The 25,745-nt window shown below is 41.7% G+C and overlaps 1 protein-coding gene across 2 annotated transcripts in view; it reads right to left on the bottom strand.

The window, feature by feature from the left end:
• Window positions 1–25,745, bottom strand: part of LOC124775090 (ATP-binding cassette subfamily C member 4-like) — a 254,271-nt gene that overhangs the window by 107,794 nt on the left and 120,732 nt on the right. For both annotated transcript variants that reach the window (XM_047249900.1, XM_047249901.1), the window contains exons 4-5: window positions 18,518–18,722; window positions 9,611–9,836 (exon numbers count right to left, since the gene is read on the bottom strand). In XM_047249900.1, coding sequence (XP_047105856.1) covers window positions 9,611–9,836; window positions 18,518–18,722 — 431 coding nt within the window. The remainder of the gene's footprint in view (window positions 1–9,610; window positions 9,837–18,517; window positions 18,723–25,745) is intronic.

Below are 25,745 nucleotides of genomic sequence, written 5' to 3'. Positions count from 1 at the left end.
CATTCAACTACTAAAAATTTGTGATTGATTGATAGATTTAATGATTAAAGGGACCAAACTACAAGGTGATCAATCCCTCCTACCTGGAACAGTAAGTCAACAAAACCACATACCAAAGAAAAGCCTAGTGCACGAAACAAAAGGGAAGAAAACCCCCAAGGTCTACTACCAAAGCTCACTAAATTCTAGAAAAGGGGACAAAGAAAAGGAAAAGGGGGAAAATGATGAAAGGTAGGTGAGGTACCCCATCCAGGGAACAGCAGGAGGCCCCCAAAGGCAGAAAGTGCAATGGGGGACATATCCGTGCCATTTACCAGAGGCACCCCATGCACCAAAACCCAGAAAGACTAGTGACAAAGGCAGGATGATACAAGCAAAGGAAAACAGAGGCAGAAAACCAAGTCAAACTGAACAAGTGAGAAAGGGCAAGATGAGCAGAAGAGTGAGTATGGCAAGGGCTGGGGTGGACCACCATGCCCCGACAGCCGCTGCCCATTTGGGGCAGAGGGGATAACAGGATCTCCTGCCAACCCTTCAATGGGCCAACAAAACAGAGCATGATCTAGCTCCTCACAGTAAAGGTGCCATTGAAGCACTCATGATTTAAGGAAGAGAAGGGTACTGCCTGAGCCGCCTCCACTTGTTTCCGGTGGAGGAAGGCAGGGTGATAGTGGGAAGAGCTTGAAACTTCTGCAAAATAGCAATAGAGGACATCGTATGCTACTATCAGGCTGGAAATTGGGGAATGGAGCCATTGGAGGTTGGCCCACATGAGAGAGGGAGGGGTGGAACTGTTGAAAGGACTAGTGAATGGAATCTGGCTACCTTTTTTGCTGTCTCTAAGAAAGCGAGGACACATTGCATGCATCTGTTTACAATGAATGCAGTTCACCATTGTAGGATGATGGTTAAAAACACGGGGAGCATGTCTCCGTGCAGAAATGCGTTGCGACATGCTTCAGTCCACCAATGGACTGGGAGACGACATGGCCAAGAGGAGGTGTGAGGAATGGAACATTCTGCAGCATTAAGTATAACGTTTGAGAGGTATTCCACCTGGTCATCACAACTAGAGAAATTCTTTTTTCTTTGGAAGGTCAGCAGGGAAGAGTAAAGCTGCCAATTAGCCTTACTAAGCTGCCATTTGGGTGTGCATGTGGATGGGGTAGGAGTTAGCAAACAGATAGTGCACAGGAAATGGTTGCTTGAGAAGGTGTCAGAGAGAATGGACCCCTCTAGACGATGGGCAAGCTGGGCAGTGCAGGAGGATAGGTCCAAATGGGAATAGGTGTGTGAGGAGTTGGAAAGGAAAGTGGATGCTCCAATGTCAAGGCAGAAGAGGTTAAGTTGATTAAGGAGGTCAGCCAAGAGGGCACCACTCTGACAGGTCTTGGGAGAACCCCAAAGTGGATGATGTGCATTAAAGTCACCGAGTAGCAAAAAAGGGAGAGAGAGCTGCCCAAGAAGCTGAAGGAAGTCTGCACTAGCGACATAATGATGGGGGGGCATAAATGGTAGAGGGGGAAAGGGCCAGGTGGGGAACGAAAAGGCAAACTGCAATAGCTTTAAGATGAGTAGTCAAGGAGATAGGGATGGCTATGAATGTCATCCCATATTAGCAGCACGACGACTCCAAAAGCAAAGTGCCATTCCGTAAACGAGAGCAGGCGTTCACAGGGCTGGCGACTGCATCAACACCATTCTGAATAATTAACGGATTGACTGTGATGAAGGACTGACGGTCACCAGTATGAGAGACTACGAGGAACCATGGTGCAGCAGGAAGGGTCTTAGAATCATCAGCCTCATGATGTTCACATTTCATAGACGCAAATTGGGAAAATTATTGACTGCTTCCAACTGGGGGCCCCCCTTCACAAGGGGGCGCACCCGTCTTAGGTGACTGTCACCTCAGGTCACACCTCCCGAACACCTGACAGAGGTACCAGTCAGCAGTTTGGGACAGTTGCAGCTCAGGCAATTACCCCTCCCTGGGCCTGGCCTGTACCAGGGGAACGTGCAAACTCCACCTGTCACCTCTGGCAGGGAATCACATGTTACCCAGTCACCTGTTATGCATCAGATATGTGGGCCAGCCTTCAGGAGTGCACAGGGAGCAAGAAGCAAAAAGAGGAACCTCAAACACCGAAGCAGAGGAATGAGAGGAGAAGGGAAACAAAGAAAGGAAAAGGGAGCAAAAAGCAAATGTGAAACTGTTCTTACATCAGTGGCAGACAATGCACAACATTCCCAATAACATCCCACACAGGGAGGGAGGGAGGGGTGCTGCGGCAGCCAAGCACGAACCCGCCAAAGCGTGGCAAGCCCCTTGGGGCGGCGGAAGCTGGTAGCGTGGCTGTGGTTAAATGAATACCTCTTGTCAAAGAGCTTATACAGTGTAGTACTCTAAATGGATCTCTTTCAAGAAGATAGGAATTTTAAGATTCAAGCAATTTTTCTGCGACTTGTGATCAGTACAGCACTGCAGTGATTATCACATATGCTTTTTGTAAACAATGTTTTAGATGCTCTTGCTGAATTCTTGTGCCTGTACTTTAAGAACCAGATTTCACAATATAGTGATGATACATACTGAGTTAACAGAATCAAGCACAACATGGAGAATAGGGAGACTGTTGGAGAGGATGATTGTTATGTCTAAGAAACTAGGGGTAGTTCTAATAGGGATGATTCATGGAAATTGATGAGTACATAACACTAATTCATTGTAATTTTAGATAGGTCAAATAGAACTACAATGGTGGGGATATTGTGTAACTGTCAGAAACCACCTCATAGAATCCCAAAACCCCATCACTATGAGGCAGTTGAGCACTGCTGCCAAACAGATAAATAAACATCATCATAGACTGTGTGTGTGTTTTATGGGCTAGAAATAGCTGTGTCTAGGGACTCAGTGAGATTAGAAGTTTTGCACGAAGCAGTGAGTGGACCATGGACAGTGGACCCAATCACAAATGGAGCAGACAAAAGCAATCACTGGAATCAAATTATAGTGACTTATACCAGCTATCCTAGTGTGTTTCCATTGGACTTGCACCTAGTTTTCAGAACTAGGCAGTGACTAGAACTACATGAACATTCCTAACTGTATCCAGCTGCCTGTCCTAGCTGGATTTCACTGGAATGGTACCAAACTAAATTCAACAACAGAATTTCTCCTAAGGTGGAAGATATGTTGCAATATGGACAGAGCACCGTGACATCAAGGAAATTCTGGATCCAATTGGTGACTTGAATGCATGCACTGACAACACAGGCTACCTGCGAAGTCCTGAACACATTATGTCAACACGTTGCTAGATGCTCTAAACCACTCGTCAAAGCAGCATTGCACCAACCGGCATTCCACACTTCCTCCACCAGGCACAGGATGATTGTACGCACCAGTCAAGCCACCATAACAGGATGGCTGCTGTGTTGCTGGACCGTCCAGCATCTGCTGGATAGCTATCATGAGCCTGCAATTCTTACTCCAAATTCAGAGTTGGGGGGTTGCCATGCCGCCGCACATCACACCAGTCTCCACCTAGACTATGTCTGTATTAAGTACAGCTGCTGAGTCCACAGGAGTGCTGCGCTACCCTCCGCTACTTGTCACTGTCAGTCAACTCATTGACTCCTAGTCACGTCTACAACCTTCAGATGGTGCCTACTGCCTCTACTGGACCAATAAAAGAACGAGCATGAACTGCAGCCTGCACCTCTGGATGAGAGTCCACGGCTTTACTTGCACCTACATTAAAGAATTTTCCTGACAGCCATCAGTCTCCATGCAACTACTTTCACTTTCAACATTCCTGTAATCCATTGCCATCCCACTGTATCCGTAATGTCCATTTGGGAGGACTAACCACCACCCTGACAAACTGAAAGAACAGCTCTTCCACCACGCACGATACATTTCAACACATCCTAGGCCTCTACAAGAGACTGAGGACCCAAAATAAACAAACTCAAGGAAGTCTGTTGCACTGGAAGCAAAATAACATGACTGATGAAGTGGGATTGGCATGGGTAAAGAACGTGTTCCTTGAAGTAGTCTGCTGGTGATAACATCGACCTTATTTTATGGTAGAAATTTCTGATGTAGTTTTGGAGCACAGCATTGTATATCACAGCAAGTACATCAAAAACTGTGGGAACACTGGAAATGATGAAAAAGTATTTGAGATGTGAGCTATACAAAGATGTTGAAAATTTAGTGGACTAATAAGAAATGAGGTTCTCTGCAGAATCAGCAAGTGGAGGAACATTTGAAAAACACAGGCAAGAAAAAGGGACAGGGTGATGTGACATGTAATAAGATATGAACATTTTGTATGTCAAATTTTACAGATCAATTCTACAATAAATCTGGGCTAATGCAGAAACATCACCATAAGCTGCCAGTAATTAACATGAGCATTCCTATCGCTCACAATTTACATGGTACACAAATATAATTTTTCTCAAAAAATTCATCATATCATTTATTTGAAACTGTATGTATATCGAGCAAGCAGTAAAGGAAACAAAAGAAAAATTCAGAGTAGGTATTAAAATTCATGGAGAAGAAGTAAAAACTTTGAGGTTCGCCGATGACATTGTAATTCTGTCAGAGACAGCAAAGGACTTGGAAGAGCAGTTGAACGGAATGGACAGTGTCTTGAAAGGAGGGTATAAGATGAACACCAACAAAAGCAAAACGAGGATAATGGAATGTAGTCAAATTAAATCGGGTGATGCTGAGGGAATTAGATTAGGAAATGAGACACTTAAAGTAGTAAAGGAGTTTTGCTATTTGGGGAGCAAAATAACTGATGATGGTCGAAGTAGAGAAGATATAAAATGTAGACTGGCAATGGCAAGGAAATCGTTTCTGAAGAAGAGAAATTTGTTAACATCGAGTATAGATTTAAGTGTCAGGAAGTCGTTTCTGAAAGTATTTGTATGGAGTGTAGCCATGTATGGAAGTGAAACATTGACGATAACTAGTTTGGACAAGAAGAGAATAGAAGCTTTCGAAATGTGGTGCTACAGAAGAATGCTGAAGATTAAATGGGTAGATCACATAACTAACAAGGAGGTATTGAATAGGATTGGGGAGAAGAGGAGTTTGTGGCACAACTTGACTAGAAGAAGGGATTGGTTGGTAGGACACATTATGAGGCATCAAGGGATCACCAATTTAATATTGGAGGGCAGCGTGGAGGGTAAAAATCGTAGAGGGAGACCAAGAGATGAATACACTAAGCAGATTCAGAAGGATGTAGGCTGCAGTAGGTACTGGGAGCTGAAGAAGCTTGCACAGGATAGAGTAGCATGGAGAGCTGCATGAAACCAGTCTCAGGACTGAAGACAACAACAACAATGTTGTTAGTAGTGAAGAGAGAGATTTATTTGACTTTTTTACATTGCAATTTTGTTTTATACAAATAGTTAAATATGCAATAAGTAATCTGCAAATCTGAAAGCTGAAGATATTGAATTACAAAATATTCCCGACCATAATTTATTGAACACAATGTGTATATATTTGTTACATGATTGAATTAAGAATTATTTTCTGCAGGTAATATGTTAAAAGAAAACTCATAAATGTTGTGAAGTAAACAAAATTGCAAAAAAAATTCAACTTTTTTGCAGCATTAGGATTGTTGTTAGCTAATGTCTACAATTTTGTCACAACAGATGTCTCCATTATAAAACTAATGTAATTAAAAAACTGTAATCTCTGAGAAATATCTGGAGCATAGCTACAGGTTATAAATAGCACATTAACTGTGAATATTTTTGTTACGTAGTTTCATGGTAGGTAAGAAGTGTGTCACTTGTATCGTTTACTTAGAACTGTGCTAGTTTTCTGATATATATTTTCTGTGGAGTGTCTCATAAGTGTCACTGGATGAAAATGAAGGCCAATTAATTGGAAATTAGAATTTTAATTAACACTGAACTATTTTGTAACCACTGGACATCAAGGATATTTTAGTATCTACAAATGAACTTCAATCCACAAACACTGAAGAGATGTAATAAAACCAAATAATATTTATAGCTCTACTTTCTCTGATAAATGATCATGTGCTCAGATAGCTCTAATGCTGAACACCACTAATAAAATAATTACATGTGTTATTAAATTGCATGAAGTTCTTTGATGGTACTAAAAAGTAACCATTACAATACACAATCAGCACTGAAAAAGATTTTGTAGTTGAGGTGTTATGTTGTCAGTGCTGTTTGCAAGTAGTTACAACAGAGCAATGCCTGTAATTCTCTTTCCATCAAGAGCTTCACATTGCCGTGGTTACACATTTAGTTAACAAACAAGGTCATACAATAACAAAGTAAGTATATATTCATTCAGCTCCAAAATATTTCGTGATTTACTTTGGTGGTACAGTACTCCTGGACTATTGTTACTCAGGCATTGATAATGTGAGGCCAGTGAAAATTATACATTCTTTAATCTACAAATGTAATTAATTTGTGTGAGGATAGTTACGGAGTGGAGGACAAAGGGGTAGAGTGAGATGAGGAGAACAGTGACACACATTTATTTTGCGTTCACTATTGTAGTGTAGGTGTTTATTTGCAGACAACTAGAAGGGTGCCAAGAGAGACAGAATACTCAGCTGATGTGAGACAAGCTGTTTTGCATGTCCTGAATAAGGTAAAGTCCCAGTCTAGAATGGATGACACTAAGGCACATCATAGGGACTTCTAAGAGTGTGGCATCAGAGGTAAAAAACAGGAGGGAACATTAGCCAGTAACCCAGCGTCAGGTGCTCCTTGAAAAACAAGTAATCGGGTGGGGGGGGGGGGACAGAATGATTCATAAGCAGTCAACTGCAGATCCAAGTAAACCGGCTTGGCAAATTTTGGATGGTCTGGAGCACCAGGAACTGAACCCACATATCCCTACTATAAAATGTCACCTAGTAGCAGGTGATTTAAATTGTGGACTACCTCCATGTGAAACAATCATACTCAAAAAATAGGGAAGCCAGGATAGAGTTTGCAAAGAAACATCGAACAGATTGGTCTGAGGTTTTATGGAGTGATGAAAATAAATGTAGTGTGTTTTCTTCTCATGGTGTACAGTATATACATCAATCCAAACCCAAAGAGTGAACAAAAAGTACTAGGTACCAACCATTAAGCACAGCGGTGGCAGCATCATGATGTGGCGATGCTGTTTCTAGATATAGTGTTATTTCTGTAGTCCAAAGGGAAGGCAAAATTAATTGTTTCCTGTAAAGTAGCATTTAAGGGAAGGATATGGTTCCACAAGGGAGAAAGAATATGCTACATAATTGGATATTGAAAACAGGACAATGATTCAAAACACATCTCCAGCCATTTAAAAAAACGTCTTTTCAGATACAAATCTGAACTTTTGGTGTGGCCAATCCAGAGTTTGGATCTAAATCTCCAACTGAACACCTCTGGGAGGCACTGGACCAACATGTTCATAGTAGAAGCTAATCAAATAAGAATCTATTTGCTGCTGCTTTATTGGATGAATGGTCAAAACTTCCACTTAACCTATTAAAAAAGCCAAATACATGTGTAGCTGTGATCAAAGCTCATGTGTATGCAACAAAGTACCGATTTGTTCATCAGATTCCAAAATAGTTTTGTTTCATTCCTACATAATTGGACCTAAAATTTACTTTTGAACCAGAAGAATTGTTATTTCTATTTTGATGTAAGATACTTTGTTAAAACTAAATGTAGTTTTGTACTCATTAGTGTGTGACAATTTTCAATTATCTGCTGGCAGTCTTTCTACTACAGTGATCTTTATGTAATTTTAACTAATGCTTTCTACAAAATACTTCTGAGTACTACTGTATGTAGCTTATTTGGAAAGATAGAAGTTATAACCTGAAAACTTCATGAGAGCTGGTAAAGATTCTGTGTAGAACATTCATTTTCAGTACAATAAGAGGTAGCTATGGCATCGGTGCTGAATACAATTTAGTAGTTCTAGTCCTGTGTGATGTGAAGTGATAGGGACACTTCTTTGTGGCTGGTTAACAGGTGTGTGGCATGCTTTGTTGTATGGGGAGAAAGTATATGGCATTTGGTTGAGGACACCATGGGGGCAGGCAGCTTTTGTACAAACAGAGGTACTTCATTAGGTATCAACATAATGGAAATAGACATTGACAAAGGTTTCTCCTGGGCCAAAGCATGCCAGAGAAATAAATAGGGAAGAATGTGATGAGGTTCAGTAGAAAGAGGAAAATGAGTACATATCACAAATGTGTGTGAGCATCTGAACCATGACGAGTTTAGGGTTGGAAATGGTTAAAGTAAGAAGGCATGGGGGAAGTGCCATTGAAGGGCCTGTGGCAGTTCTCCAGATGCAGGTGTCATCTTAAGCTTTTATGTGAAGTCCTTAATCAGCATTATTGACCTGATATACATGACTTGTTTAGGATGAGGATAATTGATACAGTGAGTCAAAAGTTTCAACCCCATTTTTTCAATGTGAAATGAGATTTTTTAATCTTATTATAAGGGGTGTATACAAGGATACTTTGCCTCCAACATAGATAGTAATCAGTTGAAAATAATGGGAAAAGCATTAAGAATCTGATTAAGCAATGAAAAGTCAAATGTTTCAGTGTTCTGTTGTAGAAGGGCACAGTGAGATGTGACAACACACATTATCGAACATTTAAACAATAAAAACAATAAAAACCTTTACTGGCTTTTCTTCTTCATGAGTCCTGGTCTTTTAAAAAAATTATTAATATCTGATTTGTAAACAATTACATCATAAGGCACACTGGAGAAAAACTTTCCATGGCAGTTCATACTTTTTCGAGGAAGGTATATTTCATGCTGAAACGTTTTGGACTGCTATGATTGTTTTGTGCAAGATACAATCTTATGTACATAACAAACAATCTTTGGCTTTAAATTCAACAATTATCTAATTGATAAAATAGGGTTCATGTTCAAGTTCACCAGATGTCAGTTCAGGCTGTGGGGGAAGGACATTTGATGCACAGAATTAAAAGAACCTTTGAAGGGTGGACTGGTGGATTGTCTCAGCTCTATCACTTCTGTCTTTATTTTCCTTAAACGACTGTTTTCTTGGCTATTCACTTCTATCACTTCATTTCTCTCTTCACTAACTACTTTCTCTGATGCATCAGATGCAATTCTGATTTTTCCTTTTAGCCCCATTTTATTTCCACTCCTTCATTTTGCTTTTGAGGATCCTTTTAATAGCCGCAGAACTTATGACAGTAGCATGTTCAAACTTTACAGAGTATTTTTCCACACATTCAGATGTGGGGTGCAGTGTTATCCTTCCCGGGTTTCCTACGAGTGACTACAAGCAGCAAGAGGGTACAATTATTTTTACACAAATTCAATCCTCTTATGAATTAATCCACTTATGAATAACTTTTTGAAGAAAAATGTACGTATCACTGTTAGCAATGGATACAATTGAAAGAGAAGTCGCAAGTTTGTCATATGAACAATGCCACTGTATGTATAGCTAAGTTCACAATAAAGGCACACTGACAGTCACAACCAAATGCTACACTGAGAAAGTGCACAAACAAAACATCATACATACTCTGAACAGGTACTGTTTGTAAGAAGAGTCCAGTAACACCAATAATAGATGCCCAGCCCACAAACTGCCATATAAAATAAGTGGCAATTACAGCCTGTATTGGAGTGATCCAAATGAACTGCAGAAATAGTGGAACCAAATCAAATCTGTTCACGTCATTTGACAGAAGATTGACCATTTGTCCAGCAGCAGTCTGACCAAGTGAAATTTTGCTCAGACGCATGACCTGGAACACAAAAATTTCAGATACTGTATATTAAACAAAATAAAACATTGTAATTATCTGAAAAATTTTATTTTCCACTTTTCTTATATTTATAATCAATCACTACACATTTAATAATGCACTAAAATCACATTACAACAATCTAACAAACAAATACAGGTTTTCATGGCAAATCAAATTTCTTTATATTAATATATGGAAAGTTTTGGTTGAGAATAAAGGAGACGACTCACTGAAAGACGCACACGCACACGTTTAGGCCAGGGAGGTTACAGGGGGCGAAGGATGTGCTGGAAGGATAACTCCATCTGCACATCTCTTGTTGTGCTCTGCTGCATCAATGTGGAACACAATGCAGTGGTAGCAGCAGAGCTAGTATATAACATGGCTGCTTTCAGAGGTGGCCCAGCGAGTGATGGGACCAAAGTAGGTGGTTCTGTGTGGGTGGATATGGAATGTGTTGCATCTGGGTCTTCCACAAGTGTTTGATCCCTGTGATATGGCACTGGGGGTGGGAGTGGCATAGGGATGGACTAGGATGATGAGGTTGGGTGGGTGGCACAACACCACACTGGGAGGGGATGGAAGTGTCTTTGGTACGATGTCCCTCATTTCGGTGCATGATAGACAATCAAAGCCCTGATGAAGGACGTGATTCAGTTGTTCCAATCCTGAGTGGTATTGAGTGACAAGGTGGGTGCTTCTTTGTGGCTGTTTCTTGGATGGATGTGAGGATCAGGTGCGTGTTGGGATATGGCATGGGAGATCTGTTTGTGTATTAGGTCTGGGGGGTATTGCCTGTCTGCAAAGCCCTTTGTGAGGCCTTCAGCATACTGGGCGAGGGAGTTCTCATCACTGCTGATGCGTCTGCTATGTGTGGCTAGAGAGAGAGAGAGAGAGAGAGAGAGAGAGAGAGAGAGAGAGAGAGATATATATATATATTGACTGGATATTTTATCACAGACACAGCCCCTTTGACTGTTCAGAGATGTCACTAAACCCGCCCAAAGATGTAAACACAACCAGGCATGAGCAGCACCTATTAGACGGAGGGTGTCCAACAGCCCATCAGTTCCACTCATTGCACCAGGCTTGTGTTGTCTGTAGTTCAACCATGTCTAGATGGTCAATACCGCGGTTCGATCGCGTCCGCATTGTTACTTGTGCTAGCAAGGGCTCTCGACAAGGAAGTACCCAGGTGTGTCTGAGTGAATCAAAGCGATGTTGCACATCTTCAGTTTTTGTGGCATAAAGACCGTTCCATACTGCACAGCCATCTACAGAGTGAGCCAAGGTGACTAACCCTAAAGCACTTTGGCGCTCTGTGCATCTCTCCTGGACTGTACGTGTCTTCTGTCCGATGCGTGAATGGCTGCACTCACAGAGGATCTTTTAAACCACAGATACTCCTGCCTCTTACAAACTAAGACATCTGCAGTGGCAGAGCACTGTACTGACACTGGGAACTATCGTGTTCGATAATGTCTAAATTTTAGCTTCAACTTTATCTTTCTGGGACTCAGTAGTGAAAGAAGCTATTGAAATTCAGAGAAATGGTTCTGAGCACTATGAGACTTTACTTCTGAGGTCATCAGTCCCCTGGAACTTAGAACTACTTAAACCTAACTAACCTAAGGACATCACACAAATCCATGCCCCAGGCAGGATTCGAACCTGCAACCGTAGCAGTCACGCGGTTCCAGACTGAAGCACCTAGAACCACTCTGCCACACTAGCCGGCAATTGAAATTCGGTTGGTGATTAATTTAATTAATAGAGATAACAGTTTCAACTTGGAAAAAATCATGGACTCTGGCAATTTCTGTAATTAAATCACAAATATGTCAAGGTGGTGCAGCTCTCAGTCACACATCAATATCGAAGTGTGGAACGACTGCACAGCCACATATTTAGTTTCCATGCATATGTTACAACTCTTTGCCACCTATGAACATCTCTGTGCCTTGTGCATCTCTGACCACATACACAGGGGTTCGATCCTCGGGTTTAAAAGGACTGAGCAAGTGCTGGAGCGTTAGTCACCTCAACTCACTTTGAAGATGGTTGGATAGTATTCAGCTGAAATAGAAGAAGAAGAAGAAGAAGAAGAAGAAGAAGAAGAATTTATGCAGCTCCATGCCCAAAACTTTATGGAACAAAGCGATGTTGTTCAGACATGGAGGAGATACAGAGAGACATGAACTGTAGATGACATGCCTTGCTCGGGCTGCCCAAGGGCTACTACTGCAGTGGATGATCGCTACCTACGGATTATGGCTCGGAGAAACCCTGACAGCAATGCCACCATGTTGAATAATGCTTTTCGTGCACCCACAGGACGTCATGTTACAACTCAAACCATGCGCAATAGGCTGCATGATGCGCAACTCCACTCCCGACGTGCACGGCGAGGTCCATCTTTGCAACCACGACACCATGCTGTGTTGTACAGATGGGCCCAACAACAGGCCAAGTGGACCTCTCAGGGCTGGCATCAGATTGTCTTCACCAATGAGTGTCGCATATGCCTTTAACCAGACAATCGTCGGAGATGTGTTTGGAGGTAACCCGGCCAGGCTGAACGCCTTACACACACACACACACACACACACACACACACACACACACACACACACACACACACACACACACACACCAGCGAGTGTAGCAAGATAGAGGTTCCCTGCTGTTTTGGGGCGTCATTATGTGGGACCGATGTATGCCACTGGTCATCAAGGAAGGCACCGTAATGGCTGTACGATACGTTAATGTTATCCTCCGACCAATAGTACAACCATATTGGAAGCATATTGGCGAGGCATTCGTCTTCATGGACGACAATTCGTGCCCTCATCGTGCACATCTTTTGAACGACTTCACGATAACGATATCGCTCGACTAGAGCGGCCAGCATGTTCTCCAGACACAAACCCTATTGAACATGCCTGTTTATGGACAATGTGACCCACCAACCACTCTGAGGGATCTATGCCAAATCGCTGTTGAAGAGTGAGACAATCTGGACCAGCAGTGCCTTGATGAACTTGTGGATAGGATCCCATGATGAATACAGGCATGCATCAATGCAAGATGACGTGCTACTGGGTATTAGGGGTACCAGTGTGTACAGCAATCTGGACCACTGCCTCTAAAGGTCTCTATCTACGGTGGTACAGCATGCAATGTGTTGTTTTCATGAGCAATAAAAAGGGCAGAAATGGTGTTTATGTTGACCTCTATACCAATTTTCTGTAGATGTTCCGGAACTCTCAGAACTGAGGTGATGCAAAACTTTTTTTGATGTACGCATTTTTGATCATGTTTAGAAGAGAAGATTGTTATTTCACGTGTCAACCATACACAAGAGGGGGCACCATGTGGCAAGGCCAATCTCCAGAGGGAGGCACCATAGTTACAATGTGGATATAAGGGGACACTCAGATTATCAACAATTCTCTGAATTCTGGACTGTCAGCGTTCGAAGATAGATCAGTGCAACTGAACAACTAAATTTCCATGCACTATGATCATTATCTGCACATTCAGTTATGTAATGTACGATTTCTGTTAACAAAACCATTGTAAATTGTTGCTTATTGGAGTTGCCATCATTTATGCTGTAGTTTGCCTAAGCCTGTTGGACCCCTTTATGAGACCATACAGTTGGGGCAGCCAAGCAAGCCATCTCAATAACAGCAACTACTCCTAGTTGTGCAGGGTTCTCTTCCAGTTACATTTCTGTCTGACACCAAGAATATTTGGCAAATACAACAGAACAACCTGTCAAAGAGGAACAAGGAACTTAGAAGTCTGACAAGGACAAAGGAGTAATAACTTGGCCGATGAGAAATTAAGTGAAGCTTTCCCGCCAAAACAACAGACTTTACCATAGTGTAACATTCTTAATATTCTTGTTGCTGCTAACTCAATTTCATTTTCAGGACAGTATAGCAGAATTTTGTATGTTGTGCAGAATTTTGTCGATCAGAAGTGGCTCAAACAAACTTACTGCAGCTCATGTCACTGCTGTTGTTCTCTTTCACACAAGAACTTTTGGTTGCACAATTATCAAAATTAGAAATGAAACAGATATTCAAGAAAATTTCAATGTGTCTCCACCGCCATTTCTGGCTTTAAACTGAAAGAAAGAATACTTTTCAAAATAGACATCAAGATTGGAGTAACATTTCATCATGCACAAATTACTATGTGATGTCAAGTTTGGAGCTTTCTTCATGCTAATGATGGCATGAAATTATTTAAATTGATTCAAGATAGATATTGGAAGCCGCTCATATGCAGAAATTAAAGTTTAGCTACAATCTTATTTTAAATCTCAAGTGCATGTAGCAACAGCCATACAAAAATTCTTCCAATGTTTTAAAAAACCTAATCAAGGTTACAAAGAATGGATAGTACACTTACTGGAGTCCACTACAAATCACAAATTTCTGCTGATAATCAAAACTGCAGAAAGTGACAGGGCCTCTCTCTCACGACGTGCTTATTCGGCTCTTTTCTGAGACAAAGTTATAGAACAGCCGCCTTAGTTTGACCAACCCATTGCTACAAGAATGTTTAGCTTAAATTCAGGCACCCGACCAGATGCTTGTCTCAGATGACACACTCCTGTTTGAAGATGCTAGTGTGTTCACAATTCATCAACAAAACAACCTAGGTTAGGCTGCGAGTGCAGTCATGCAAGAGTGCACAAATAAAATTTCCGGCTGGAAAGCAAATTCTAGCCTCTCAGCTAATGATAAAGCTTTATTGGTTGAACTCTGAGTAAATAAAGTACCACTGAAGTTTCAATCAAATTGACACCAGCTGTTCAACATCTCTAACCAACTTGGCATGCAAAGAAATGGGATGAAAGAAATTAACTGAATTGGAAACTTCACTGTTTAGCTGCTGCTTGTTCATGATAAATTGACAGTAAGCAAGGCAGCTTTTGGGAACAGCAGGAGGCATGCCATGCCCCTGCACCAGGACTCCCAAGGGGACAGGAGTGGTGAGGGGAAGGCAGTGTCTGCAGCCTCCCTCAGTGTTGGCACAACCCCTTCAGAACATGCACAATAACACTTCATGTCTGGGAGAAGCAAGATGTTGGCAACATTCTGAGAGAAACAAATACCTTTCAACTACCACTGAGTTTCTCTGCTTCTGGCAGCACCAGGGATGGACTCTCAGTACAGTGAGCAACAAATACTTGTCAAAGCCTGTTCATAATAGATGTTGCACGTGTGTCATTTACAAAAAAACTAGTATTACAATAGCAAATTCAGACAAAGCAATAAAATTACTGGGCCTTGATTTATTTAATAAACTAGGCTTCACACACTGATGTCTCTACCAAAAATTTGAGAAATACACAGTACCTTCTTCTGCAGGAATAACCAGCATTAATAACTACAGAACTAACATTATACTGATGCCGAACGCTGTGTCAAAATTCTGTAAGATACACAATACTGTATTAGCATTCTGAGTCAAAGTGAAACAGGATCTTTATTGCCTTACATAATGGCAGTACAGAATGAGAAAACCTATCTTTGTGGTATGAAAACATAATGTAACACTGCAGCAGTTTTAATGCCGCACTCAATTTGCAGTCAGTCACTGATATTCATATCTAATTCAAATATCAGAAGAATTAAAGTCTATATTAGCCAGTGGTGCGCAATTTGAAAAGCATATTTAAGATTTTACAAGCAGCCATTTTAAAATGCAGCATGAGAGTGTACACTTTCTTACAGTGAGAAGTTCAATACTTATGGTGCATTTTCTCACAATAAGGCATCAGGCCAACACAACACACTGAAGCAATTATGTATCTCTCGGTTACCAAGGATCACAGGCAATTACACGCTGTTCTAGGTCAAACATTTTACTACAGAAAATTTACTCCATGTGCAGCATCCGGAAGCAAACCTCTTCACATACAATTACAGAAAGGAGTATAATTATCTTCAATTCTGTGGGAATGGTTGAGCCCATGACCACGATGTAACACAGGACTGAAAGGAGGTCGGCATTAGTCGTATCATCTGCCTTTTTATTGAACATCTAGACTGAAGCTAACAGTCTGATTGTCATCACTAGATTATGTGCAGTCATGGAGACTAAGTAATTATTACAAAACGTATTCCATTAAAACTTAGGCTTGTACAAGTATTAGTCTAACTGGACCAGTTATAATTACTTTAAGTCTCCATGACTGACTTTCATGCACTGATGATACCTGCACTGTTAGCTGAAATCTGATTCTGCAATAAAATGAAGACAGATGAATTACAACTAAAACTGACCTCCTTTCAGTCAACTAATAAAATTGATCTGGATCTGGGACAATGAATGCCAACGTACATTTGACAAATTAATTTTAAGTTTACTGGGTACCAAATGTCTCCCACCACACGATACAACTAAAATGTTAACCATTACAGCATGTGCTTCCAATTACGCAATTGGCACAGTCTTTTCACATACACAACATGCTTTCTAAAGGCCAATCACATATGCATCCAAAACCTAACTGCTTGGAAAAATCAAGTCAAACTGAAAATGAAGCTCTCTCTATTACATTTGCAATCACTGATTCATTCTACTTATGGACCAGAAGCCATTGGTGGTGGAGCAGCACAACACTTTCAGCAATGAGAATTGCTTTTATCGAACTATGATACTATGATTCGAAAACCGTCATCAAGTCCTCATCTCAACATGCAAAAGGCAGACGTGATACCAAACTACAGGATAAAAAATTTTGATTCTTCTGCTTATGTTTATTTCACTTTGGATTTTTTTCAGTCAAGACAGTGTTTAACATTTTCCATTGAATGAGAAATTTATAGGAAAACTTATACCCAAAGAACCAGTGTTATCCAAGTGGACTTTACAAAAAAGTTAATCAACCAGAAGTTAAATCATACTGGTGCATGAGACTTACTGTCTACAAAGGAGTAATTCTCATGCAGTCAGAATCATGCAAGATACAGGTGGTTGTTATAGAAGTGCTAAAACAGGAAGTGTTTCAAACGCCATGTCAATGCCACTGGGGGTTACTACTTACGATACATGTGCCTGAGGGTGGTGTTATTGGAAAAACATTGAAGAAGACATAAGTGATGGTAGCTTACAGCAACGTATGCCAGAAATAGCAGTCAGCATCCCTGTGGCTACATTTTCCATTGCCACAAACACTGGAACACTGGTCACGTTTACACGTCAACTATGCTGGACTATTTTCGGAATGCTCTACTGGCAGTGTGTCACAGAAGAATTTTCTGCATTTCCACATGCAATGCAAATATCATCTAAAACTTCTACGAAAACAATCTAAGACCCGTCAAGATTTTTCTCACTCTAAAGCTTGCCTATTTTACAGGAGTTCAAGTTTTCCTCTTAATAGAACAGCATATCTTATTTAAAAACTATGTAATTTCACCCTGCAGCAAGCTAACTCCCAGAGATATTTATAAGGATACACTAATCTCAAATGACAAAGTTAACACAGCAGTTCAATAAACATAACATATTATGTTTTCTTTCACAGTACAGAGCCACTCCATAGAGTACAAAATTCCAGCAGAAGAACTGCATGAAAGACTACACCAGCCACTAACGTCTGTCCTAATGCCACTCCTGCATTTGCAGACTAAGCATTCACAACAATCTAGAACCAAGTGTTTCAAAGTCAATGGTCAGGTATTCATTACCATTACAAGAATGGAAAGAAACAATGAGTGACAGACAGAGTGATACAACAGTTCGGAATCATAATGTAGCGTCCAAATAAATAATGGAGTAACAGTCCAGATTATAAACCAAATTAAGACACACCATCCATGTGCACATATAGATGGAACTCCTAAGTTCACATAACTCAAATGCAACAAACATCTTGGGGCTTTACAGTTGCAGCCAGTAATCACACCACAGTTCGCCGCTAAAAGTGGGATCTAGCAGCAGCAAATGGTCATGGTCATTGTCATCCTTACAAGGCTTGGATGTTGCACCTAACCCTGTAGATGAAGACAACACTATGTTATGCTCCACCTTACATCACGAAGACAGTTTCCCACTGGACATCCCTCTCCTAAACAGAGATATAAGCTGATACACAGCTCCAATCAGCTTGACAGTACCAACACCATGCCTCCAGACAGAATCAGGACATCTCTAGTCACCATACAGAAGAGCCAGACAGGACATTTTACTAATTGGCATTAGTCAACTTTCACTGGATTCAGAAATAGACCAGTGTTAAAAAATATAACAGTGCAAATGAACTTCAAGCTACATTGTCACTCACCCTTTTTGCACAAGATAAGTAATGCATTAATTTCTATTAATACATTATTGTAAATTGTTGCTAATCAGTGTTACCTTCGTTTACACCACTGTGATATAACTGTAGTGGCTGTGCACAAAGCAACATCATATGAGCAACTACTTTTGGTAGTGGGAGGTTCTCTTTCGCCCACATTTATGTTTGGTGTCAACAGTATTTTGTGAATATAACAGGGAAAATATTTTAGAGTGGATATGTTTTGCATCTGAAGATTTTAATAATTCATAGGTTAATTTAGAATTACATGCTATTTTCTAATATGAACAAAAACTGTATCACTTCAGCTGATCTTTATAACATCGGATCAGTTTTTTTATGAAATACTCACCTTTCTGTACACAAGTGAACAGCATGCCACCCGAACTCTCATTCCAACACTCTGTGCAATCAGTGTAGAGTGATGCATTATGAATAAGCTAATTACACATGACAGGATCAGAGCTCCTGAATACCAGTACATTTCCTGTCTTGAAACTACTTCATTATTACTGAAGTGTCTTATGACAGCAGCGAGGAATATTGGTTGAGCAATTCTGTAACATCACGTGAAACTGCATACATAAATATCATTTTCAGGACATTTTAAGCAAAGTAATTTTTAAATAGTGGATAAAAAAGTAAAGTACACTTACTACTAAATCACAAATTTTTTAATTTACATTCAATCCAGAATGTCAATTTATCAAAACACGTTTACAAGGGGACTTCAAGAAGTAAGTTACACACTTATATGGCAGGCCAAGTTTAACTTTTATTGAATGTTGCGCTACACTTTGAAGTTACATAGATACGTGACACTATTTTTCAACATAGTCACCAAGTGTCTAAAAACCAAGGACAGAACATTCTACCAATTGTTCAATCATTAAACAATAGAAATCCCCTCCCTGGTCATGGAGCCATTGAAGGAGAGCTGCATGAACATCCTCACTGATGTAAAATCTCTTTCCCAGATTTCTTTCTGCTTGCAAAAGCAATGAAAATTTATTGTGCAAGATCTTTAATTCCCTATCAGCATCACCTACATCTGTATGGCCTTTGTCAAATTGTTGGTACAATTTATCTTTGGCTGGTCATGATTGCCGTTTACCACCAGTAATGTATGGTAAACCTATGTGCAATTCAGATGTTTTGCCCAAAAAAATCTTCCAGTCTCACGTACTTCAATAATGGAGTACATTTCCAATTGCAGCACCATTTCGATTGCGCACTGTGATGCACACATCATCTGTACCACAGTACAACTGTTTTTTGCAAGAAACTTGCAAGGTGTACTCTCTTCTGAGAATGCTCCACTTATTGCACCGTGGTCTTAGCATGGGATGACCTAATTTACATACTGAAGTCCCTGCATATCTTGATTAAAATGGTTGGATAGGTCATATCTCCTTTTCACCATTGGTGTAGTATTTTCATTAACTCTAAAGTTATTCTCTTCTGTTGCTGGCATAAACTATTCTGTATGATACAGTTTGCCATAAGCATTAAACAAATGGTTTGTGTCATTGCAAGACAGTTTGCAAGTGTGGTATCCAATTCCTGCTAACTGTAGTGTCATCCCACTGCATGCCCATTTCAGCAGGATTGTGTAGCAGAGAAGATATCTAATGTTTTCCTTCTAGAAGTGGTCATGACTGTATGATTGTTTCTGTGATTAGTTTCTTCTATCAACAGAGCTATCAATAAATGTTAACTTTGTGTCATGTATCAGACTATGTCTGTTCTACATCCTATGCAAATTATGCCGAAGTAGTGACACCGAGCTAACAAAGGCTTTTGTGGTACATCATGATGAACTCTGATGAGGTCATTTCCACTGACTGAGCTGCTGTTTCTGAGAATATTGCCCCATCATCTGCTGGTGAGCTGCATTATACGGTTTCCCAGGTCACCATCCAACTACCATCTTTCTCCACTACCCGACCAGCTCTTTAGTTCATGCAGGTTGAAGTTAGTTTCCATTGTTGTGGCATAACATCTGAACATACAAAGTGTGTGTATGTGGCCAGTAAGCTCTACCACCACTAAGCTGCCGAGGTTGCCGATATCACCACCACTCATCGAGCTACACCATCACCTCAAGATGGACTTCATAGGCCTGTCTCCAGTGGAGAGCATACATCAACTGATTACTGATGACATTTATGGCAGAACTCCTGCACCACGTCTGCAGCATAGTCAGTACTGGGACGAACTGCTCCAGATGCTATGGTGAACTGGCTGCCTGGCCAGGCATGTGCCATCCTGCAACTCAACAATCTTTCACTGCAACAACTAGTGGCCCTTGCTGACACTGTGGTCAAAGCCCTCACTGCAGCCCAGTGTTCTGATTGAGCTCATTTTACTGTTATCAGGGCTGCCTCCAACACAAGAACTGTACTGCCAGCCAGCACTGTGGACCACAATGCTCAGCACCCACCACAGCCAAGAATTCTAGCTGCTTTCAGCCAATATTGAAGCTGTTCCTGCACCAACACACCTTTTCTGGAACAACTGAGACCATCAACATTCCGAAGACCAACCCACCATGTGCTGACGGCATTGCACATTTGGCGAGAAAGCTCCATGCTGACGCCCACCGTGCGACGACCCAAATGACAACGTCTCCACAAATGAGCGTGCAGAGAAGATGCATTGCCTCATCACTGACAGAAGGTTCCTGACAGACACTGGTTCTGACCCCCGGGCATCTGCGAATAATACCATTCCAGCTATCGTCATCTCATCCATTGCCAATTACAGGGTCTACCCAATGCAAGTGGATCTAGGTCTGCATTGCACCTTCAGCTGGCAGTTCTTCATTGAAGACTTCACAGAGCCAATCGTTGGTGACAATTTCTTAGCACATTTTTGGCTCCTTCCTGACACTGCCGGCTCTAATCTCATGAATATGGACTCTTTACTTGGCCATCACATTCCACAGTGTTGCACAAAACTTTATGCCAAAAATTGTCCAGGGCAGTAAGAGGACCACCTGGACCATTTTCCATGCGTCATATGCCCACATGGAGGACCCAAGAGGTATGGCAGAGTACAGTACAGTACAGTACAGTACAGTACAGTACAGTACAGTACAGTACAGTACAGTACAGTACAGTACAGTACAGTACAGTACAGTACAGTACAGTACAGTACAGTACAGTACAGTACAGTACATCGTCTGCGCGATGACTGGCACCCCAGTTAATAGAAAAAAATGCTGCCTCACATCAGAGTAACTTGCACTGCTAAAGCCAAATTTGAGGTTATGCTTTCACATGGTATCATTTGCTGTTTAGCCAGCCTGGTCCACTCCTCTCATCTTGGACCGAAGAAGAATGCATCCTGCTAACCCTGTAGTGACTATTGTGCTCTTAATGCACGCACTATCCAGACAGATATCCAGTCCCAAACCTTCATGATTTCAGCCGAACTGACAGTGGCACTTCAGTGTTCCACATACTTGACTGCAAGAAGGGATTCATTTGCAGATACGTGGGTGATTCAGTAAGTCCTTAGAAAATCCAAGAGATGGCACTGAAGATATCAAAACCTTTTGCTAGTAGTGTCATGTGTGCTGGAGGCCAGGTAGAGTTGCAGCGGTATCCAGGACATGGTTTCATTGTCCCAGTCAATTGAAGCAACCAGCTCTTGTTTATTTCAGAAGATGGTAAGAAGAGAGTTTTGAATGTTTTTTAAACTTTGCTATTTAAAAGACTTACACCAAAATAGATCAAAGCTGAGTTGAATGAAGTTCACAGCACATTTACTTTCCCATTTGCCACTGTTACCAATTGGTAAATGAGTTTAAACACGGTTGTACATCCACAAAAGAAATTGCATTAAGGATTTCCAGTGGAAGTGACCACCTAGAAATGACTGATAAAATCCACAATATTGTTTTCAGTGACCGATGAATAACTGAATGAAATATATGAGGCCATAGGTATGTCACAAGGTACAGTGCTTTCAGTTTTGCATGAAAAATAGTATGTGAAAAAAAAAACTAAGAGATTAGTGCCGTGCTTGCTCTCTGTGGAGAACAAACAACCATAGGTTCGAAGGTGAGGCCAAGGTTGTTTTGACACTTTCTGCCAGGTTTCAGCATTAATACCTAACTGTGGCCAAAATATGGCACCCTAACCTACTATACTGCAGAGACTAAGGAGTAATCAAAACAGTTTTTGAATGTTTTTTGGTTTGGGTTTTTGAATGCAGACGGGATCTGAGGAAGATGAAGAGACAAACTGGCTGGCAAGGTGATGGCCACATGTTTTTGGGATGCATGCAGAGTCACCTACATCAATTAATTGCAAAAGGGACAAACAATAACTGGGGAGTATTATGCATTATTATTGAACCAGCTTAATGAAGAAACTGAGGACATACATCCTCATTTGAGCAAGAACAAGATTCTCTTCCTTCACACAGCAAACACAGACGAGATCCCCTGTGATGCACAGCCTGCAGCCATGCCAACTCCAGAAGTCGAATGAGCAGGAATGTCGCTTTTAGTGAAGCCCAAGAAGATACTATTTTACAAAAAACTTTGAAACTGTGTCTTTTTCTGTAAAGCACTGGATGCCGTATGTGCACCTTCAACAGCCAAAATTACAGAATTAAAGCTCAAATTAATGGAACAAACACTGTTTTCACTAGATTTGACTCTCAGAGGCTTTTTTATTTCTGAATTTAAATGACTAAGGATGTCATCTGCCACACAGATCTTATTTTGCAGATCTTACAAAATCCCAATTTTTGGATAACAAAGTTGGAGGAACAATTGGGAAACTGTAAAGAGTTAAAAGGGGAATTACGATGAAAAATAAAAATCCTAAATTTTTTCAATCTTCTTCAAGGGACTCACTGAATGACCCTCTTACTAGTCACCACAGAAGACATCCTGAATAAAGGCATCACCATGCCCTTTGGCCTCTTCTAATATCTTTGCATGAAATTTGGTTTCCAGAATACTACACAAACATGGCAGCAATTCATTGAATATATGCTTCATGACCAACACCTTTGCTTCACCCATCTCAACATCTTTCTGTTTGCTTCTTTGCTGCAGCAAAGCTGGAAACATCTGTCAGCAGCGTTTCAATGGCAAAAAATTCTGAGGCTATCATTAATCCTTCCAAATGCATCTTCAGAGTCTCCCAGGTGTCATTTCTGGGTCACCAGATTTGTGCAATCAGCATTGCTACCCTATCTGAGAAAGTTCAGGCTATTCAGGAAATTCAGCTCCCTTTAACTCTTCAGGAACTCTGCTCATTCCACAGATGCTTAAATTCTACCACCGCCATCTGCTTGATGCAGCCTCCGTTAAAGAGCTGTTGATACACACACTTGCTGGCTCAAACACTAAGGGAAACAATCACATTCCTTGGATGCACCAAATGGGCACCACCTCCATTGCTGCAAAGAACAGCCTTGCTGATGCTGCACTTCTGGCTCCCTCCACATGATACCCAACTGCCACTGGTGGCTGACACCAGCCAGCAAGTCATTGGTGCAACAGCACTTCAGCAGTTCCTTGCAACCATTTGCCTTATTTTTGGAGCAGCTTACGCCTGCACAAAGTCAATGGAGTGTGTATGACACGGATCTGTTTGCCCTGTATGAGGCAATCTGCTACTTTCACCAAACACAGGGAGACTGTGAACTTTATGATATTTTCAAACCACAAACCCATCACATACACCCTGCAGCAGACAATCAGATACTCCTCAGCAAGCCAGTTCCACCAGCTGGAACGTAAGTCTCTGTTCAGCAAGTTCAGTGTATTTCGAGCCTTGACAATACTGTCGCTGACTGTCTGTCATGATCACTGATTGCATCAGTTTTGTCTCTCTCACTGCAGCCAACAGGTCAATATGGAGCTAGACTTACTGCCACAATCCAGACACTGGATTATTGGCACAGACATGAAACTGTTCTGTGACACCACTGGCAAGCCACAATCTTTCCTATCAACTACTTTCTGCTGGCAGCCCTTTGACCGTACCCACAACCTGTGCCACCGTAGTGTTAAAGCTGTTAATGCCAGGCTTGTTACCCATCAGTTTGTGTGTGGCCTGGCATCTGCACAAACTCTCGCAGCTGGATTTACAGTTGTGTTGCTTGTCAGTGTAGTAAGGTCCACGCTTCCATTTGTCATTTGCCTGAGGCTAAAGGAAGGTTTGCCCAGGCCATATTTACTGTCAGTCCCCACCCATCTCTAATGTCCAGCAGTATCTTATAACTACCATTAACTGTTGCACATGCTGGCCAGAGGAAGCTCAAATTGCAGACATCTCAGCTGAAACTGTGGCACAAGCATTCATGAGTGACTCATTTTGGTTCCTCCTCAACATCACAACAGATTGCAGAAGGTAATTTTAATCCCAGAAGAGTGTGGTACTCATTGGCACCACACCACCACATACCACCCAGCCAGCAATGGTATTGGTCTAGCAATGGCATCACACACTGAGGATTGCTATACTTTACCACGACTACTGAACACCCCATCGTCCTTGCCAGCCTCTGCACAAGTTTCGACTATACCTCTGTACTTCAGTGACTGGGTTGGTCTAAGGTGAGCCCCTTCTGATACCTGAGTAATTTGTCAAGTCATCTGCTACCACTTCTCCCTCTGACATACCAGCCTTGCTGGATGGACTGCACTCCCACATTGCAAGCATCCATCAACCTGGCTCAGCTCTCAGAATGATATCCCATCTTCATTTGTTCACACAGATTTGGATGGTGCCTCACATGTAATTTTCTGCAGTGAAGGCACCACACCTGGTCGCCTAACTATGAACTCCAGTTCTCATAAGATTGTTGGGCAGGTCACCATACGCTGGAGGTTGGCCCTAAACCTTCCAAACTATCCCTGCCACTGCTCAACCCCCCCCTCCTCCTCCTCCTCCTCCTCCTCCAGCACCTTCAGCACCTTCAGATGGTGGTGGTGAGATTGGCAGCACCACCACCACCACCACCACCACCACCACCACCACCACCACCACCACAACAAAACTGTCAGTCACACACTGTGCAGTGAGTGCGCTTGCCAGCTCACCAGCTCAGTTCGCCTCCACACTACTACCTGTGGGGAAAAGGAGGGGGAGGGAGAGGGGGAGGAGGGGTGCAGCTGTGTAAGACTACCAGCCACGATTAGCAAGGATAGCTAACCACAGCATTGCCATGTGTCAGCCAACGGCGATCCTACAGTGCGGGCTGCAATGCAGAGCTGGAAACAGCCTTAGCCAAACTGCTAGCTTACGGCACGTACCTCTGCATGTTGCTGCTAGTACGCGCACTGGCCAGCTGACATAAAAGCAGAAACACAGAACCTTAATGCTACAGTCTGCGAATGTGGCGTTCAGTTCCTACTTCAGTGGTCACCTGAGCCTCATCAATGCCCCACGCTGTGCGATCTTAGTGGTAGCTTGAGTGGTGGATTGTGCAGTGTCTTCAGTGGTTACTTGGGCAAAGGGACATCTCAGTGTTACAGTGGTCAACTGAGTAATGGATTATGCACAGTATGTTCATAGGCTGCTCGTGTCACCGACCATGTTCAGTGAGTAAGT

Source organism: Schistocerca piceifrons, chromosome 2, assembly GCF_021461385.2.
Source record: "Schistocerca piceifrons isolate TAMUIC-IGC-003096 chromosome 2, iqSchPice1.1, whole genome shotgun sequence".
Lineage (NCBI taxonomy): Eukaryota > Metazoa > Arthropoda > Insecta > Orthoptera > Acrididae > Schistocerca > Schistocerca piceifrons.
Note: the sequence above shows the minus strand (reverse complement) of the source record. Positions and strands in the feature narration are given on the sequence as shown.